Source organism: Pagrus pagrus (genome assembly GCF_965226575.1).
Source record: "Pagrus pagrus genome assembly, chromosome: 21".
In the NCBI taxonomy this organism is placed as follows: domain Eukaryota; kingdom Metazoa; phylum Chordata; class Actinopteri; order Spariformes; family Sparidae; genus Pagrus; species Pagrus pagrus.
In genome coordinates this window covers 5,212,281-5,233,738 of record NC_140208.1, presented here as the reverse complement: position 1 = coordinate 5,233,738, position 21,458 = coordinate 5,212,281, and the positions used below count along the sequence as shown (strand labels likewise).

Genomic DNA, 21,458 nt, shown 5'->3' with positions numbered 1-21,458 from the left:
AATATATAATCTTAGTTCAGTCATACAGATATATACATTGTATAATAAATAATATTTATAAAAACATAACATTTACGATTATAAAATAAAAAGGGAATTATTCACTTTAAAACATTTGTACAAAACTTTGGATATAGCGGGGGGGAGGTGGTGGTCGTGGGGGGGGGATGGAGGGAACTGAACACAGAATGGTGGGCCCAGGTAGGGAGGGGCTGTGTGGAAGATGACACAAATGCTAAGCTATGTCACAAAGAAGAGGACAGCCTATACACTACTGGGTACTTGTGTCGCTGGATATAATTAATAGGAAGCCGGTGGGACTGTCAGAACATGTTGTGTGGAAATCTCTCCCAGCCTTTCATCCTGCCGTCCATTTTTCCGCTCGCGTCTTGTTTGTCACTGGCAGCCGTCATGTGCACAGCCACACGTTTCTCACATAAATCATCGAGTTCCTGAGGGACAGTTTCACCCCGAAATCTTACTTGTAGTGCTTTTTATTGATCTAGATTGTTTTGGTGTGTATCAGCTATACAGATGTCTTCCTTCTCTAGAATATAATAGGACAAGATGGCTAACGTGACACGCCAGATGGTTTGTTTCACAAATGGATCTGGAAAAGAGCTGCTAGAGTTTGGAAAAGTGCGGGCACTTTCAAAAAAATACTTGGAAGATGATTGGACGCACCTTCTGTCTATAACTGTCTATCGCTAGCTGACTTCAGATCAGCAGTAGGAGAGTGGAGCCGGTTGGTTTCTCCATTGAGAAAAGCCTTCAGTTTTGCTTGCTTTAATTTCTCCAGCTTGAAAATAAGAGATGCTACAGCAGCGACGCTAACCTCTTGAGGAGCCACCATTGTTGTTTTCAAACGAACAGTCGCGCCCTTTGCTGGTTGTCCTCAAAGGAAGCTGACTGGTTCGTCACCTGTGTTCAGCCACAGGAAAGATGATCATGTGATCTTGCAAATCCAGCTTCCTCGCAAAGTCTGAGCTCTCTCCAATATAATTGAACTAGGCATTCAGCTTGTGGTGCTTAAAGCGCCCCAAAAAATTATTTGAAAAACTCAACAGCAAGTCTCCTTCCAGAAATCATGTCCCGGTTACTCAAGACAAGAGGCTGCCACGAGTATGCTTCCTTCTGCGCAGTGATACAGTTCAGTCGAAAGAAAATAGTTCCTTCATAAAACTGCTCACAGTAAGATCTGTGGATTGTCTTGATTTTGGGAAAGAGACACTGCAGTTGAGTTTTTATTCAGCAGATTTATTTTTTGCGGGCTTTTGAGCACCACAAGCCAGGTGCCATCTTGTTCCATTATATCAGACAGAAGGCAGACATCTCTCCCATCGATATCTCCAAAAACTTGGCAGCTCATAACAATCTAGTTGGACAAATAGCACTACAGGTAAGAGCAAAAATACGACTCTGTCTCTTTAATGTTCTCAGAATCCGAATTCTAGTTCTGGGCCAAAGAACCCTGACTCTGAAAAACATATTTTGAGTAAATTACAGCACATTGTTCTTCCAGTTTCGCAAAACCAAAACAATGAGGCAGTTTGAGGGTTTACTGACAGGAGTAAATACATAAATCAGCTTCCTAAAAACCTCAAACTGAGGGAAAACATGGACAGAAGGAAGGGAGGGCGTGAGAGCCAATCAAATCTACTCTTCACTCTGCGGCTCCACATGTCGTCACATGTCCCACTTTTTCTTTTTGTTGTTTACAGTGATGAATGAGAGATTTGCCTCAGACAAAAGTCTCTAAGATGGACCTGATGAACGCATTAAGTGTTTGATAAAAATAACCGCTTTGCTCCTAAGACCAGAATTAATAATAAGCATGCTAAAGCTTGACTGGAAGTTTGACGCGTACATTTATAAATGAAACAGCCATAAATTATCTTTAATCTTTTTCTGAATAATGTATGACTCTGTTTGTGGAAATCGTGAGCAGGTCGATCGCGGCCGAAAGTCGCCATTCGCTCGCGTCAACAACGCTCAGATGTTTACCACCTGGAGTTAGACTGAATAGTGCATACATATACATGTGTAGGGTTGTTAGTTAGGGGAATGAGCATGCTTGTTCACACACATGCTGCATACCTCCCAGTCCCAGCCCAATAGTAATATTTCAGAAATGCAGGGCTATAAAAATCAGGCTGTAGCATATATCTTCCAGGCTCCCCGGTTGACTGGTGCAGCGGAGTCAGTCAGCAACACTGAGGATTTCATCAGCTCAGTAGTTAACAAGAGACAGGACACCTGCCTGCTGTTTTCAGTTCAGTTCAGTAGTTACAAAGTGATGGTTTCCTGGGGCTGCCGACGTGTTCAGTATCACGATGTAGAGGTTGGTTTAGTTTAAACAAAAAGAAAACAAAAACAAAAAACTGGCCGGACGGGCCAGAGAAGTGAGGTGTTAGTTAGAAGATGCTTTTTAATCAAAAGCAAAGAGAGTCTGAAAGTTTCTTTTTTTTTTTTTACTGCATTAATCTCACAGGTAAGAAGTGTTACTGTACATGCCACGGACATGTTGGCATGGAGGCGGGAAATAAATAAAGACAAGGGGGAGGGGAGGGGATGCTGCAGGGGGAGGAACCAGGGGGGAAAGTGGCACAACTCGAGCTTCTTCCTATAAGAACAGTCAGGTCAACACAGGACACGTTCTGGTCGGTTATTATGGAAATGGGCGTAGTGGTTTGGAAGGAGAAAAAAAGGGGTGTAGAAGAATCCATTACTGATGTGCCATCACCCATTAGGGCCTGAGTGTGTGTGCTGATGAATATGTTTGTGTGTGTGATGCGGAGGAAGGTGGAGGTCGTGCAGGAGGGGGAGGGGCAGCACTTGTAGTCCAGCAGTCAGTTTCTCTGACTCTCACTTGCACGTGTGGACGTCGTAGACGCGCACACACTCCTGACAGCTGACGTAGCAGCACCAGTGGAAGATGCAGTGGCACTTCTCTTTGCGTTTCTCAGTCCGGGTGTTGTGGCCGCGGCCGCAGCACAGCAGGTCGCAGCCCTCGATGCCGTGCGACGACACGTTGCAGGCCCGGTCGCGCGTCCCGAAGGAGCCGGTCTCCGGGTTGGGCTCGCAGAAGTTGGGTGAGCCCTCGTAGTACACCAGGTCGCGCTCGGTGGGGTGTTTGAAGAAGTTGTACTTGACCCGCAGTGTCTCCACCCAGCCCCGGGACTCGCGGTGCTTCTCCACCACCATCTCCGAGGCGCTGTCGTACTTGTCCTTCAGGTAGTCTCCCAGCATGCGGAAGTCGGGCTGCGCCCACCAGCACGTCTTCACCTCGCAGCTTCCTGACAGGCCGTGACACTTGCAGCGCAGGTGCATGTGGTCGAGGATGGTCTGAGGAACACAGAAGAGAACATCGGTTCTAAACTTGACTTGCTTTAATACAGTTCCTCAACATGTAAAACTTCATATGTTCTACTTTTCCTGAAAAATATGGCAATCAGTCTGAGTTCATTACCTCCACCAAGGAGGTTATGTTTTCACCTGTGTCCGTTTGGTTTGTTGGTTTGTCAACAGGATTGCACTAAAACAACTAAAACAACAGATTTACCTGAAACTTGGATGAAGGATGTGTCTCGACCCAGAATAGACCCCATTAACAGATCCAGATAAAAGGACAGATCCAGAAATCTCACTTTCTTTAACATTATGAGATGGGGCCTTTTGACATTTTACCAAAAGTCATACGTGAGTGAAAGTAAAGATATGGTGTTAAAATATTACTTTGAAAGTCATCCATACAAATAATATTTGAGTAAAGGTCTAAAATGCAGTAAGATGCAGTATACAATCTGCAAAGCAACTAGTAACTAAATGTATGTAGTAGTATGAAGTGGCAGAAAATTGAAATACTCAAGTACAAGTACCTCAAGTACAGTGCTTGAGTAGATGTACTTAGTTACATTCTATCACTGCTTGTATTGTACTGTTAAAGTTTCTGCATGACTTGCCATGCAGATAAACAAAACCCATTAAGTTTTAGTTTTGGTCGTCTATGGGAAAAAGTTTGGGAGCCCCTGGTTTTGATTGAGAGACCCCTGGAGGCAGAGATTAATACTGTGCGTTTAAAGTGTAATTAACTGACATGCCCAGGTCTTAATTTGATGACTCAGGGATTATGGGGCAGTGAAGTCACCACCAAGAAAGATCTGTTGAAGTTTTATGGTCAGAAGTTTACAGGAAGTTCAGTAATTCAGATGAACAAAACCACTAAAGACTCTCAGAGCAGGCCAAGAAAAACAATACGCCACTGGCTGCAATTTATTTAAGTGTCATGCAGCTGTGAAGTACAGAGGCTCTGTGCTGCTGCTAATTCTCTCTGAAGTCATTGGCTCACATCATGACTGTGCTGCCTCGGGGCATATTTTACCTTTGTGTTTTGATTTTGTTGTGCTTTAACTCAACGGCTATATTTAGCTGCAGAATTCCCCCAGCTGGGGCGGAAGGCAGGTGGCTGGGGCACCTCTGGGTGAGGAAGGGGAGAGTGGGGGGGTGGATGGAGTAGTGACATCACACTGCGGAGCTTGTCATGCCAACATCAAGTCCCAGAGGCCCTCTGGGCTAAATAATGGAGCGTGAGAGGGCCAGGTGGAGACGAGAGGAGAGGAGAGGAGCTGTTCTGCTGCTCTGTTAGCTCCTGTGGTCTCCCTGGCTGCTCCTGTGTGCTCAGATCAAAGGGCTGTCTTGTTGCCGTGTGGTCCCTCCATTTGCCCCTCAGCGAGCAGCCGGGGAGCCTGTTTTCTCCGAGCGGTGACAGCAGCCAGTGATGTTTTAAGTCGGAGCTGATTTCCTTCTTTTCCCCCTCAACTCACTCGGGTTATTTGACTGGCAGGGAATTTTTCATTGGGACGCAAGGCATGAAAGACGAGGTGTGGGGGCAAGGCGGGAGGGACGGTGCGGCTAAGATCAGTAATTAACCAGTCATTCAAAGTCAAGTGCTCGTTTTCAAGTGGAAACTCAGAAATGTGCGGACAAGTCGAATACTAAATCCCCAGCCGTCAAATGAACAATTAGTGTTCCCGGATAAATCCTTTTCCTCTGCAACACACTCAGATCATTGTCCATTGTTTACCACATCTGGGTTTCAGTTTTCTTCTTTTTCTATGATTTATCGCACAAAATGTGCTGAGGATGCCTAATTAATGTGATGTATTACGGTGTTTTCATCCTACAGAACAAAATGTGCTCAACAGTGAGATCTCTTTGTCCTCCAGAGTCAGTCCTAAAGATATGCAGCACATCTTGTAGCTATTAAACCACTGCTTTTGCAATCAATTTGTACACTATCAGGCCAAAAGTAAGTGGACAACAACTGTCCATTTCCTGTGCTACACAGCTTAGCTCCAGTGATCATAAATCTTAAAGGAATTGTTCACCAAAAAAATAGAAATTCAGTCATTATCTACTCACCACGATGGTGATGAAAAGTCATGGGAGGTTTCGTGGTCCAAAAAAACATTTCTGGAATCCAACTCTTTGGAAGCTCCATGATCCCAAATTTATAAAAAAGATGTTATTTACTAGCTTGTGCACCCACCTCAGACGTACGGTGCGCTAATGCCTTTAGCTTAGCAGCTACAGTGAAGATTTGACCATTGACCATTTCTTTTTTTAGTAATAAAGAAATGGTTTCCCCAGTTATGTTGAGGGACTTGCAGAACTGCTAATGTTGGAAAACTGAGATCTTGTGTACAACCTTCCCAGAAGATTGTTGTGCAGATTAATGTAGTTTTGGACTGAGAAGTTCAGGTGGGTATAATGATCAGGTGTCTACATATATTTGACCAGGTAGTTTTTAAAAACAGCACATCCCTGCACATTTTCCTGATATGCGTCTAAAGGTGTTTACCGTGCGTCCTGCCTCGTTGTTGTGTCGGTTCATCGCCGAGCGAGCATCCGGACGATTCTCTCTGGCGTCGGCGAACTCCCTGGACACCAACACCCCGAACTCTGCGTCCTCGCTGCACCCGCCCCACTTCCAGCCCTCCCCTGGAGGCCCCTTGTGGTGGGAATCACAGCCGCACATGGTGGACGTGCCCTCGGCGCAAGATCGCGTCACTGCAAACGCCACGCCTGCTGAAGCTATGGCATGGACGAACGCTGACTCTCTGGTTGCTGAGAGAGACGGATGAAGACAGACAGGAAGACAGGGAGATGGAGAGTGTGTCAATCTCGTGTTGAACATGGACAAGTTACTACTGCCAACATCCAGACAGAGGTATTGAAAGGGATACCTTGAGGCAAAAACCTTTTAACGCAACGTTTCATCTTTGAGAGGCACATTTATGTACCGGTATTTGCCACTGCCTAAAGAAAAAACCTTCTAACTTCTCTTATTACAATCTGTAAACATGGTTCACAGTGTTTACCATCATCACCATCATCATGAGGAAGCACATACAGGACACATGAAGGAGCCTAAAAGCAGAGTCCCTGCAGTGACATCAGCCCATTGTGGCTGTGTCAGGACGGCCTAACACTCAGCGGGATCTCAGTGACCTCCTGTCATCCCTGAGGTGTGCTGCTTTGCATCTGGATAGTGTTTCAGGAATGTTGTCACCCCCTCCTCTCCCACCCGTCGCTGTTCAGAGCCTGAAGGCCTTCTGGTGAAACCTAGCAGTGTGTCGGCCTGTTTCTTTTTTACACCAAGGGATGGAGTTACGCCTCCTTTGAAGGCAACAGCTTATTATGTAACCAGACACCATTGTTTCACAATCACAGCACACTTACCGTGGCTCACCCATTACACTCCACCAGCTCTGTAACAGACAGAAAAACACACACACACACACACACAGGTATGGGGCTCCTCCCGCAGTGGCTTGATTTTTTTCAGTTTGGGATGTGCACAATTGCCTGATTACCGTTTCGAAATTTGTATAATCACGACCAGAAAATAAGGCCCTTATTTTGAAGACCACAGTGGCTACTCAAGCTGGAAATTCCTCAGCAATTCAGCTGCCAGTGAGGCTTTCAGGACCCAAGACACAGACAAAGTTTGCTGACGTTTGGCTGGAGCCTTGTCGAATGTTCCCATCCTGAAAGCATCTTCTTATTTTAGGTGTTGATCTGATGCCACAAGGGTCGATATCTGTGCTTTTATACAGCTATCTTTATGACATTTCTGAGTGTATGCATGCCAGTGTTGTCAAAAATGTAGATACATATCGTTTCTCAATAGTTGAACACAGTTGACACACATACTGCTTTAAAGCTCACTTAACTATAGTCTGAAGCAAATAAACTTGGATGCTGTTGTACACAACACATTACACAAGCCTTGTTATTTATCTTTTAAGGAAAATCTAAAATGTTATGCCTTCTATGTAAAATGTTCCCTGTGGTAACAAACTGGAGATATTTTTCAAGGTTTTGCATCAAAGTTAGAAATTTCAGTATCGTGACAACACTAACGCTAATAATGTGCAGGGTGGAAGGTCAGATGGATCATCTAATGCTGTCTTCAGATACTTGAATACCTGGAAGCACTGTGTTGTAGCAGTACCAACAACATGATATTGAAATCTGCAAACCTGTTCATTTCTGTTGTCATTTTCAGCCATAACTGAAACATTTAAAGATGAATAGCTGAACACAGTGGTCCAACCCATTAGATATTTCTGCTGCGCTAATTTATTTACTGTAGCTTTCATTTTCTTTAGTCTGTGGTCCAACAGGTAAATTAGGTCTTTAACCGAACGTGAGTTTAAGTTTTGTTATCATACTTGCATTTTAGATGAATGAGTTGTTACACTAGGGCTGCAATTTAGGATTATTTTCAATGTACGCATTGATATTTTTCTGCTCATTATCTTGTGTAGCCTGTCTTCTCACAGGTCACCACGTTGTCTGGCTCAAGCACCACTTGGCGCCTGATGCCCTGTTCTGCTCAGTTGTCTTCCTGGATCGCATCACTTGTATTTTAAATAATCATTTTGATACATGATATTCTGTCAATGAAATCTGTGTACTCTGTAATTTTGTTGTTCTGTTCTGTGCACGCAACATCTATTGCATGTCTGTCCCTCCTGGGAGAGGGATTCCTATCCTGTGGCTCTTCCTGAGGTTTCTTCAGGTTTTTTTTTCTCGAGTTTTGAGTTTTTCCTCAGTCGAATCGAGGGTCGTTCGCTGTACAGATTGTAAAGCCCACTGAGGCAATGTGACTGTGATTTTAGGCTATATATATATATATATATATATATATATATAAAATTGACTTGACTTGAAATATCGATTAATCATGTCGATCATTTCCTAGATTAATCGATTACTTGTTTGGTTGCTCAGTGTTCCCAAAGCCTAAGATGATGTCTTGTTTTGTCCACAAGCCAAAGATATCCAGATAACTGTCACTGAGGAGTAAAGAAACAAGACAATATTCACATTGAAGAAGCTGGAATCAGAGAATTTTGACTCTTTTCTTAAAAAAATGACTCAAAACGATAATCAAAATAGTTTGCAATTAATTTAATAATCAACAACTAATTGATATCTCGTTTAATCATTACAGGTCTAGTATACACTTTGAAAAAATACATTTAAATGAATTAAGCCACATGACGCAGGGGTTTTCTGCCTGGAAGTTATTGTAAACAAACTTTGTGGTTGGTTCTATGTTCACTATCATTTGAAAAAGAATAATACAAACTTATTATTTTTTTCTTATTTAATCTAAAGAATAAAATACCAACTAGACTCTTGTGTGTCACGACATCCTGTCACTGTTCAGTCCTGGTAACATGGACACAGTTTTGGTCTAAATCCTCAGTGAATCCTCGCATGATTGGATCGATGACACACAGTCCTCAGGTTCGGCATCCTTGCTCACCCTGGCAAGCCTGGCCGGGCCCTCCACAACAGGGGCCTGTGAGCCCTGGGCCCCTGGAGCTCTGGCTGTTAGCCAAGGCTAGCGCTGCTCCTGCTACCTGCTGGGCCCATCAATCCGCCTTTGTTTCCCTTGTGTCACACTGTATTATCCACACAAAGGGCCCAGCGACTCGCGCCCCCACAGCCCCGCTCTGCCCGGAGCTGGCATTCCCTAAACTCCCTAACTCCCCCCTCCACCTCTCCCTCTCCCTCTCTCTCCAGCCACCCCTCTGCCAACACCCTGAGCTGAAATCCCATACACCACCACCCACCACAGGACCTCAACCCCCCACTTCCTCCAGGCATCCACCAACAGCACCACCATGGCGCTTTAAGGTGGCTGGAGCTGGTGGTTGGTGGCTAACTTTCCATTCATCAAAACCAAAGTGAGACGCTTCCTACTTTCCTTCCTTCCTTCCTTCCTTCCTTCCCTCCTTTGCTTCCCTATCCCAAAGTGCACACCCGGACTAGGTTGGGAGAGATCCCCTTTCAGCCTGTTTTCATGACAGAGTCAAAAGGGCGTGTGAATGGGGCGTCCGTGGGAGCTGGACTGTGTGAGGCGCGCACTGGTCTTCATGCACAGTAGGGGTTGAGCGGAGCCCCCCGGCCCTTTTCTATTGCCTGTAATCTCATTTGGCCTCCCCTCTCCCTTTTATTTGACTGAGGAGCTTGGACTGCTCACACTGCCCATTTCTGCCCAGATTCCTTCCCCTCTGACATACAGGCTAATTCATTTCCAATCAGCAGCAACACACAAACCTCTACCTTTGTAATCAGGCAGTGCAAGGCCTTCAGCGAGACACCTGCGCCTGTTGTTTCCCATTGTCAGGTTTCATGAGATTGTTTTCAGGAGCGCTACAATTAGTATTCTGCGTGTGAAGCGTGTGATGGATGCCTCCAGTATATCTGCTGTACTCGTCAGGTTTTGTTGATAGATTTACTGCGCTGACCCTCTTTCATGTACGAGAGTGTAAACACGGTTGGGAACGCCGAGGAGAAGCCACTGACTCTGAAGACAAATGCGATATTGAAGGTAAAGATGGATGGAAGCTGAATAATGTGTCAGTGCTTGTACCTGCTCTCATTTCTCACAGCAGCCAGGAAAGGTGTATATTATTGTAATTGCACTAGTTAGTCGTTTGTCAGCAGAAGCCCAGAGAACAGGCAGTGCTAAGCCTTAGGGTGGAAACTGTTAAACGCTGTGTTTTGTAACAGCTTGCAGTAGCCTCAGCTATATAACTTACTTTTTACAGTTGGGTGTTGTTGGCAGAGATCATTTAAATCATTTATTTTATACTGTGGGGCTCATGTCCATCATTTGAAAATGCACCAATAAAGATTAATGTTGGACTCTTTTCTTAATAGTTTACCTTTGTCGAGCACAGGCCCGAAGATGGCCAGGTTGTCCTTGATGGTGGTGCAGTTCCATCGTCGGCCCCTGAACTGGTGCTGGCACTCCTGGATCCCCAGCTTGACACCTTCGGCAACGCTGGGCATGATCTCGATGTAGTTGCGACAGAAGCGCAGCTGCTTGGGCACCAGGCCGGGGATAGAGCCACACAGGATGGGTTGTGAGCCCAGAGACGAGTACTGCTGCCCAAGGGCCAGGGACCTGTGACAGACAGAGAGGAAAGCATCATTAAAGTGAGATCTGATGGCCATAAAACATTAAGTAATTTGTCTTGCTCTTCTTCCTCAATTAAAGAGAAGACGAATAACGTTTTGTTGTACCTGGGTATAATGGCAACAAAGATAAATCTGAATCTGAATCTCTGCATCCGTGTTGATTTAAGGTAGCTAGGGGAATGAAAGTGAGTGCAACGTGATCAAAACGATCAAAAAGGTTTATCACCACAACCAAAAAGCAACACATCAGGCCATCACTATAAATACGACAGGTATAATTTCTTTCATTACTTTAAATACTTTTTGGTACTTGCCAAAGTGTCCATACCACAGAAAGCTGTCGAGTACTGAAAGCTAATTGTGCTTTCTCGTGCTCCTACAAAGGAGTTGTCCTGTATTTTATTGCTCAGAGCATTTAGACAACATGTTGATAGCTGTTTAAAATTGGAAGGCTTATATTACAAAGACTTACAGACTTGTTGCTGCACCAGTACATTCCCTAAAACCACTAGAAAAATTGCTTCACCTGAATTGTTATCAGAAATTCACCTTCTTACTAATCTAGGTCACTTTAAGTGGACATCAACTACAGTAACTGTTACAAACTAAAATTGATATGCAATATGTGAATTAATAAAAACTTTCTATCAACCAAACATTTACTTTCGGGTGCCATGTTTCTGAATATATAACAAAAAGTCAGCAAGTCTTATGCCAAAATCTTCATTTCATTTCTGAGTTGTTTTGCATTCACGTGCATTTCCTACGCAGAAAGTCATTTTTCCAATTATTCTAATACCTCATGAATGCACCATAAAATCGGAACGGCCCTATGGTTCCTGTCTGATTTATAGAGCAAACCCCCTCAGTGAACACTACCTCAAAGTGGAACGACTCGGAAAGTCGCGAAAATTGTTGGCACACGACTTACCGACACACGCAGAAACACGGTGGACGACAGTACATGTTTGAAGCTTTTGATTAATTCACGTAATGAATAGCAAATTTTTCCTCACTCTGATTTATTAAGAGTCGCTCGACAGAAATCAGAGCCATGTGATGTTTTCATACAACGCTACAGTGAAATGTTCCTCATGGTGACCAGATGCTATCCTCCGGCAAGCTTGTTCACTTATATTCTACGCAATTAAATTGCAACAAAGAATATGATGGCCACTGCAACGCGTGTTCTTTGTAGTGTCCATGTTGTTTCCACATTACAGAGCACATAAATGCCAATTTCTGAATATTTTATGTCAAAGTCTTGTACTGCTGCTTGCGTTTAGACAATAATTCAAATGTGAGTGTTAAATGAGCAAAAACACTTTTTTCAGAAAAACAAACATATTTCTCTCAGTAAGGTATCAAAAAAGCATCGTATTGGTATCAAATCTGCTCTTGAACTTCAGAAACACTTCGAATGATAACCAGCCCCAGTGCTTTAACAATTGTTTAAGAAGCAAAGCGGCTCTCCTCACAGTACAAGTCTGTGCCCTCCTTGAACTCAACCCTCACAATAGCAACGATGGTGCCCTGCCAGGGAGGCCTCTGCTCTACGAGCGGGGGGAGACCGCCTCTGTATTAATTAATCTCAGGTTTAACTGTAGGCGTAGCTCTGTGACAGTACATGTGATTCATGCTTGAGTGTTTTATTGACTTATCTACTTAATATAGTTTATACAAAGAGCTCCTGTTTATTTTGTCTCTTTTTTGCACCAGGCGGGGAAAGCTAATAGGCCCACTTCAGGGCAGGGATACAAGCTATTAGTCGTGACTTTTCAAAGTGTTCCCACTTGTTAGCAAACACAGATCTGCTGATCTTACAGATAACACACGAGAACCTGTCTGCTTTGTTTGGGGAAAAGCCCCCTCGCGAATTTCAAATATATGTAGACACCTGCCTCTGCAGTTCAATCATTCATTTGCGGTTTTTCTCTGTAGTTTTTTAAGAATGACAGCATATACAGCTGAGCTTGCCGGTGATGGATGAAAACAGCATATCTGAAGCTGTGTGTCTCACCAGAAGGCTCGTGCAGATGTGCCAAAGCAGGGATTAATCACCACAACGAGACAGCTCAGATCAGCTTGTGATGCCAGAAACCATTATAGTTTCATTCAGGTAATTAATTTTAATTGGTTTCTATTTCTCTTGAAATAAAAGAGCGAGGGAGAGAAAACTTGTTTTCCATGCCCCTGTTTTAACACGCTTTTTGTATGACAAGCTCAAACAAAACTGTACGGTTTTACCCAGAAGGTCAGGCATTTATAGACGTCACACTCAAATTTCTTGTTTATTTATTCCTAGGCATGAAGGATATCACCTGAAGGAACATACCTGTCTCTGTACAGGTCTGCATTTCTTTGAGATGGGTGCTTTACATAGCACTGTCACCATTATAATTGCGGCCAAAAGAATTCACAATAATGACATTTTCATGATACTTAGAAAGTTTGGGAAAAGAAAACCCCAATGCAAATTAATATCTAACTTTAGTTGTCTGGAGCCCTGATAAAGAACAAGTGGTCAAAATATGATTTAGCAACTATATTAAAGTTTTTTTTTAATATATCCTTCTGCATTTGTTACATTTTCTTTTATTGGTATTGCCTTTATTGGTTTTTGAGGTACTAATTTTTTTACTTTGTTTATTATGTCTGTAACCACATTACTGTGGAACAAAAGATCCACAAGACGCTGGATTATTTACACGACATTATAATATATGTATATGGGGAAATAATACTTTATGTCCTCTATGATAAATAGATTCCCTGAGTCAATACTTTATGACTCCTTGTAGTGGAGAAACTGCAATTTACACATTGCAAAGAATTTATTGAGCCACAGTTGTATCTGTACCTTAAACATGGCACACATGGACATGGAAAAGTTGCAGTCAGTGAGACAAAAGGCACGAAGCTAGGACTCTATTCACCTTTTATACATGGATTCATCTCAGTTGATGACAAATTCTGTGAAACCGATACAGTGAATAAATATTCTTAATCCTGCCACTGACTTCTATGTGATACATATCTTAACGTTAGATGATTGTCTTGCAGTTAATCGATTATCTTAGAATCTCAGTATTGTGATATTATCGTCATCATGAGCAACATATCCTGAATCGTATCATATCGTGAGTACCTCTGTGATTCCCACCCCTAATCTGTATTATTAATATGCTATCAATGTTTCATTTTTACCTCTGCCAAAGAGGTTACAGTATGTTTCTAGCCATGTCCGTTTGTTGGTTGGTTGGTTTGTCAGCAGGAATACACAAAAACTATTAAATTACATTTCTCAGTGAACAATGGATGGATCTTGGATTTGATGTGGATCCAAATAGAAACCCGGGTTTGAATATGTTTCATTTGATACTGGTTACGCTTGAACGAATTAAAGGGGACTGTTGGACCTTGGCAGAGGTATGCGTTCTACTGAGTGCCATTCTAGTTTAAAAATATCATGATTATCGTCAATAGCAGTAGAAATGCGTGATTATGGTGTTTACAGGGTGAAGATGTGAGAAGAGTTTTACCAGTGTGGATCAGACTCTCCAGCACTCGGCTGAGTCTGGGCGGACAACGTGGCGCTGGAGGCCATGAGAGGATCATGGGGGAACAATTGACTCTGATCAGATCAGAGCGCCACTCAGGATGACCTCAGGACCCCCGCAGGGCGCAACCCAATCACAGCAGCCACTGACTCTGACAGATGAGTGCAGTGCGGCGCCCCACCCCAACACAAAAGTCAAGCCATTGAAGTCACAGGGAAAAAATCCCCCCTTAGATAGGTTCACAGCTCATGTGCGCTTTTGCTTTCTACATGTGGCTAAACCCTGCCCCCACCTCCCATACACTGTTTTTGATCTCAGGTGAGCATTGTTACAGCAGGCTCCCAGGTAAGGTAGTCCCACACTGAGACATGAGAGTCGTTTTGCGTTTACAGCTGATGGAAAATATGATGATCACGTAATCAGCCACTTGTGTTGCTGGCAGGGGCGTCCTGACTGACACTGACACACAACAAACAATTCTTATGTTTCAGCATTAAAAAACCCACAGCTCCTCGAGGACAGAACAGTTACATAAACTATTCAAAACTTTCAAACACCACCATGCATGAGGAAAAATAAGTCGACTCTCTTTCATATCCAACTTAAATGCTGTTTTGGCCAATTTGATGTTCCGATGCAGAGTCAGTAATTTGATAGAGCTCATCAATCTCCATTCATGTTCTTGTCTTGGGTGTACCCAAGCAGAGGCAGCCACATTAGCTCATCTGCCAGTCCCGATCCCACCGACATCACTGAGTTCAAGTGTTGCTGACATCACTCTGTCTGGTGACTGAGTGACTAAGGACCTTAATTACACTGTCTGCTAGCTTGGTTACTGCCCATTAATCTCTCAGTCTTGGGATGGACCAGGGTGGGTGATGCCCTTCACAGAACTTGGATTTGAGCTCAACACTGTCACATTAACTCCAAGGAAAATCTCCTCTGCCCAACGGAGATATCTCTGTGTTTATGCCACCGTGCCAACCTCTGATACATCTTGGGTTCTAGTCAGGACAGCTAAACTGCCTGCCCACCACTCTGACATACAGGCTTAGCCACTGAATTTGGGATTTCTGATGGAATCAATTAGCTAACCACATGGGACTTTGTGGTGGACATAGCATGTTTAGACTACAGGCTGTGGATCTGCCAGCCTATTTGTCTTTGTTTGCAAAGGATGTGCCTCACTTGATCTGTATGGACAGATGAGATGAAAGGGATATCTTTTTGGCTAGGTGCTAATGAGAGTCTTAACCCTAAGGGGTTATGAGGCGTATCGTGCAAACAGACACACACGCAGACTCATGCATGCAGACCACATGTGTGCCATGCTGATCCTGCCTGCTTTGCCTCACTTCTCGGAAGCCACGAGCGACGTGTCTCAACCGAGTGAGGGAGCAGCAGACGCAGAGGCAGAATGCCGGGGGAATCTGCTGCAGGGGACGAGACGAGCAGCAGAGCAGCAGCGAGCGGCAGGGCTTGGCAGGTGCATGCCCAGGCAGGTCCGTATGGGGCCTCTACTGGCCTGGGGGGGTTTACGGCTTGGTTGGGGGTTTTCTCAGTATCTAAACTGGGCTGATGTGAAAGTATGACGGGTGTTAGAAACCACAGAAATGAAGCAGAGGAAACAAAGGGATTCCACCACACACCTCGCTACAGAGTGGAAATTCACGCAATCAAGACTATAACACTGTCAACAAAAAAAAACTTCTGACTCAACCACTCCCAAACCAATAAAATCACTGCTATTGTACAATCTCTGCTGCTTGGATAGAAACATAGAGAGGCAGGGGTTACCCTTCTCCATCTCCCAAGTTTTAATGTTGTCTCTGAGAAAGCTCAGCTTGAGTTAAGAGGTGAGTCAAGGACTCCTATACTATCAGGAATATGCTGCAGCTGCTATTGTGGGAGGTCTGCATTACAGGGGTCAGTGTGTAGCACATGTCTGTGCACAGATGAGCCTTCTTTGTGTGACAGCCTCCTATTTCCAGAGGCACAAAAAGTACCAGGTGACCCTCTGAACCTGTTGAGAAAAACATGACATCTGACCTCAATGCCTTCAGCCTGATGGCCTACGGAAACAGTTTGAAGTTCATGACCAGGGCCAATATACAAGTTTCTCTCTTCTATAGTGATGCGTACATTTGATTGAACACAACTTCAATATATCTTGCTGCTTAGAGTGAATTAAGTCAATTAATTCTTGGCAAACCCAGTGTTAGCCCTTTACAGTGTTTTGGGTCCTGGTCCTGACCTTGGAGAAGCTTAAAGTGCACAAGATTCACATGACAAAGACTTGAGACTCCACACATGAGCACGCTCAAATACAGATAACCCTGCACCAAAAATCACTCCAGGTTACATTGCATAGGTAATTTAATAGTCGATTAATTTGTAAATTATTTTATTGATTAATCAATTAGTTGTTTGGTTTATAAAATGTCAGGAAATTATGAAAACTGTAAACCAGTGTTTTCCAGAGAAAATATGACATCCTCAAATGTCTTGTTTTGTCCACAACCTAAAGATATTCAGTTTACAGTCATAGAGGAGGACAGAAACCAGCAAATATTCACAATTAAGAAGCTGTAATCAGAAATGTTGACATTTTTTAAATTTTAAACGGAACTACATTAATGTAGTGTGTAAATGTTCATATTTGTCTTAATTGTTTTACAGACATAGTAGATCACACCCATCTTTGATCAGAAAGTGGAAAACAGGTTTGCTTAATCATCTTTTCTTTCCAGCAGCAAACTGTGTACTTGTTGTTCTAGTTGAATAATGTCAGAAGTGTCTTTGAGGAATATGGAAATGTCTCCAAATCAGTGGTAAGTGTTCCCAAACAACCGGCTGAACTTCAAAATGTCACTTGTAGATTCAGCAGCAGCAGCAGAAGAGCTAGCTTAACATTAGCTCTGTACTTAAAATTTAACCTAACGTTTAGCACCTGTTTAGTGATTTCAAGTGTAAAAGATAAGTGATGGTGGAGGTAAGGAGTGTCTACTATACCTTAAATAATTCTGCTTTTATCATGTAGTCAGAGAAGCGTTGTTTTAGTCTTGTTTTTTGCTGCTTTAATGAACTTCACCTGATAAAAAATGGCGTCTTATATTGTTGTACTGTTGACTTCGCTCGCGCAACCAGGTCATTAACGTTCGATGACGTCATCTCCTCTGTTCTGGCGCTAGCTAGCTAGCTAGCGGACATTAGCTAGCTAACGTACGCCAAAGCGTCATTTTCTGAAGAGATGGCTTCAAAACGTAAGTTGTGCTAAATTATATTTAGTTTCTAAGGTTTAGCCGGAGCTAGACACACTATTCAGCTCATGACCACAACGAAGAAAATGCTCCATACAAGTCCTGGATGAAAAAAGATTGAAGTAGCCTAAATGTATGTATTAGCAATATGTAGCTACTTATTTTACAAGTAGAATGGCCCCTGTCACTGTTACCTTATATCATACTATGGTTGTTATTTATAAATGAACATGTATGAAGCATTTTAATGTTGTAAACTGGTTGAGGTCGAGCTAATTCTAAGCATAAACATATTATGGGGTGCTTTCAATGATAAAAATGCATGTTTTATGAGCAGAGTAAAAAAGTACAATATTTGCCTCCAAAATGTCTGGAGTGAAAGTATAAGTACCTCATAATTGAACTCAAAGTCCAAAATGAATGAGAAAACGTACAATAAGTCCTTCTGAAATGAGTAAGAGTCTGAAGTAACATGACTAAGAAGTACTTGCTTTTAGTACAAATACCTCAAAACTGGACTAATGTCAGCAGTGTACAGTACTTGAATGTGAAGCAAATCTACCAGCTACCTGCATGTCTTACCCTAATTTGACTTGTGGCTGTTGCTAATATTGTGCTCGAATTATACAGCATGTATCTGTTGTGTTTCCACCTCTGACTGTTTCCACATAGAGTTTAATGCACGTCTTTTGTTTATCAACAGGATTACACAACAACTGCAGAGTGGATTTCTGCAAAACTTGGATGGATCTGTCCTGAATAGACCCCATTAACTTTTGGTGCAGCTTCAAATGAAGGTATGGATCCAGGAAAACACTGCGTTTTTTGTTAATTTACGGATCTTGATGAAAAAAGCAGGTGTATTTAGGTAGCTGGTATCTATGTGTGAGGTCAATGTGATGTGGATCCTAATACAAATCTATATCTGGTGGTCTGAAAGGCACAAATTGGGATACTTTATTAGTATACGTTTTTTGTGGTTCTGAACAAATTGGAATGTTTAAGTGGCAACCAAAGTCTGAGAGTGAAGCAGAGAGGAAAAGAGAGGGATTAGAGAGCCTGTCACAATCCATCCCTCCATGCATTATTCCTTAGGCACTGTTCAAAGACTCATGGAAACCTGCGTGCATGTGTGAAGGCAGACTGAACTACGCGGTTGTGTTGCTACTTGTAAGTTCCTACTTCCAGCAGGGTTATCACCGAGATGATGGCAAAGAGGTGGGATGCCTTAATCGTAATGCCCGTTCTGTGCAAACACTGTAACAGCCTTAATTTGGTTGCACCCTTGTTGCAGGACATGCTGAAAACTGCTGACACATGATGATATAATTTTCCATTCAGTTCCATCACAAGCTGGGGCACTCTCCAGACTATTGCTTTCAGGTCTGATGTTTAATTCAAGCACACCTCATTTGTGCAGAGACACTTTCTGAGTTAGCAAAATGTCAGGATTTGATCCCTTTGATGAATCTCTCATCGAATCTCTTGTCTCCTCTCTTCAATTAGGTTACATCTTTATTATATTTTCTGTTAATGGTTTAAAGCAGCCGCCAAATACAGCCAATACGTAATTTGAAAGGATTAAGCTTTTATAAACAGATTTGATTGAATATGATCTTATTCCAATGTATTTGCCATTATTGACGATGGGTGCCAGTCGTTCTTAGCCATGTCTGAACAAGTTAACTTATTTCATTAAAGAGAAATTAATGTTAGCTTATGCTGGGTTTGTGCCTGAAGCGCTGAGTCCCAAGTGTCTTCTGTGAGCACTAGGCCTTCTGTAAAAGGCCTCTGCAATAACAGACTGCAGGAATATTGTTTGCATTAAACTCGAATCTACCTCTAATTTACCTCTATATGTTGACGCCGCAGCTCAACTTGTCAGATTTGCCCGGAGGACATCGTGTTGCTAAAAGAGGCCCTAGCAGAGCAGTCAGAGACGTGCATTGAAAACACTGCCATCAGAGTTTCATTTATAAATCCCACAACAGAGTCCGCAGAGAGATAAAGACACGCGAAAGAGAGTAAGTGGGCCAAGGAAAGTTGCCGGCTTTGCCCGAGGATGGGACTTTTCCTGGTGGAGGCTGGAATGCACAGCTTCTGTCTGTGTTTTGTTGTCTTCCCTTTTTCTTTGGCACACTTTTGATTTGTAGTCCAACAGCTCCTGGCTGATCAGATAAAAAATGACGGGACCCCTGAAAAATGTTCCAACCTGTTCTTTCTTTCTACCTCCCCTCCTTTCCCCTCTCTGCAGACTATTGCAAGGGAGTGTGGAGTTGGGACAAGGAGCCCCTGCAGTCACATGTATGGAGACGTGAAGAGGGAAGCTGAACAGGGTGTAAACTTGTGAACCTGCCTGTCAGGAAGTGAATGAGAGCGGCAGTAGCTCTGCACAGAAGTGCACCAGAGAGCACAAGCCACTGACAAATGCATGGCTTGGTGTCTTGTGTCTGTCTGTAGGTGGACACAACAGAGTCTGAGCTGTTGTCTTGAAAGGACAGAGCGTGTTTGAATGAGAGTCTTGAGGGACTGAGTGAATGAACCACAACTCAAACACGGCATTGTTCCCTGCCTCTGCTCATTAGGGCTAGCTTGTTGGCACCGCCACTTGAATTGTCAGCGGTTATGCATCATATGCAAATCATAACTCGTCAGGATCGTCTGGAATCTTCTTTCGTATGTCTGGAATTTCTTTGTGGAAATTTCAAACACCACACAGCGCCTCTAAAAGTAATTAAAAATCTAATTGCTGTTGACTTTTTCATGCTTGGTTGATTTGAATAACAGTCTGAAAAAACTGGAATGTTTAACTACATAGTGAGAGATGAAACCGGCTGATAAAGCTTGCCAGTCCACAGTAATTCCCTCACAGGCAGAACCACCTAAGAGCCCTAATTGTCTCTATTTTTGTTATTGATGAGCAGGTCCCCGTCTTTTCATAACCAACTACCAGGCATGTTTTTACCTCTACCTTTTACCTTTGTATCCCTCAGTAGAGCTGGGTGACATACATCAGTACTTTTTTGGTGCAAGTTGAACACTCAAAGCTGAAATTAAACGTCTCGGCAGATTCCATTCAGTTGCAATTAGGATTATTTTCATTATCGATGAATCTGCTGATTATTTTCATGATTAAATTGATTAAGTTCAGTCTATAAAATGTCAGAGAATTGTAACAAATGTTCATCACAATTTCTGAGAGCTCAAAGTGACGTCTTCAAATTGTTTCCTTTTGTTAAACCAACAGTCCAAAACCCAAAGTCTCTTCATTTATTATCATAAACAAAAAAAGCAGCAAATCCACACATTTCAGAAGCATTATCAAAGATTAATTTAATCATGGGTCATTACAAATATGCTATGTATGATAATTGTTTAATTTTTTCACATAACCCGCTGAATCAGATCTGAATCATGAGGTGCTCAGAGATTCCCTCCCCTGTTGTAATTCAGAGCTGTTGATTGATATTCATCTCTTCCTTTCCACACTTATCAGTAGTTTGGTTGACCTGGTCACTGACCTGAGGGCTTTGACTGAATATAGGCTGTACAGGTGTGATCAGCTCATCTCTGTCACTGACCCTGTGTGTCAGAGAAACTGCTTGTTGCTTATAATTAACATCTGTAACAAGCCACACAGGTGAGATCAGCCAGGTAATGAAGACTTTAAATTTTGTGTGTTTGTGCCTCCACACGTGTGCCCTAATGATCTCTTTGCCCCTGGCCGCTGCCGTTTTCCCTTTGAGGAACTGTCCTGGCCTGTGTTTTAGTGCAGCTAATAGCTGTGCACTGGGGGACTTTGTCATTTCCTACAAGCGCACACTGCTTGTGCTTTGATGGTGGCTGAAGATTAGGACTCGCCTTCGCTGCTTTGAAATACCACTCTCCTTTGAACCGCTCACCTACGTAGCTTGGGCTTGACTGGATAGTGTCATCCCACATGCTTGTTCACTGAAATCAGTCTGTGAATGTTTTGTGAAGTAACGTCTTGGATCAGCACATCAAGGTTAATTTCACAGTGTCACTACAAGTTCAATTGAAGACTGGTGCATTTTCGGTCGGTGTGATAGTCAACACTCCTTAAGTTATACATAAAAACCCTTCCACACTGGAAAAAAAACCCATGAACACCTAT

At 43.0% G+C, this 21,458-nt stretch overlaps 1 protein-coding gene across 1 annotated transcript in view; it reads right to left on the bottom strand.

The window, feature by feature from the left end:
• Nucleotides 1-1,412: 1,412 nt before the first annotated feature.
• The window catches only part of wnt3 (wingless-type MMTV integration site family, member 3), a 25,635-nt gene continuing 5,589 nt past the window's right edge, over nucleotides 1,413-21,458 (bottom strand). Inside the window, exons 2-4 of the mRNA XM_084342924.1 lie at nucleotides 10,248-10,489; nucleotides 5,861-6,126; nucleotides 1,413-3,345 (exon numbers count right to left, since the gene is read on the bottom strand). Of these exons, the coding sequence (XP_084199050.1) occupies nucleotides 2,866-3,345; nucleotides 5,861-6,126; nucleotides 10,248-10,489 (988 nt within the window). The 3' untranslated portion in view covers nucleotides 1,413-2,865. The remainder of the gene's footprint in view (nucleotides 3,346-5,860; nucleotides 6,127-10,247; nucleotides 10,490-21,458) is intronic.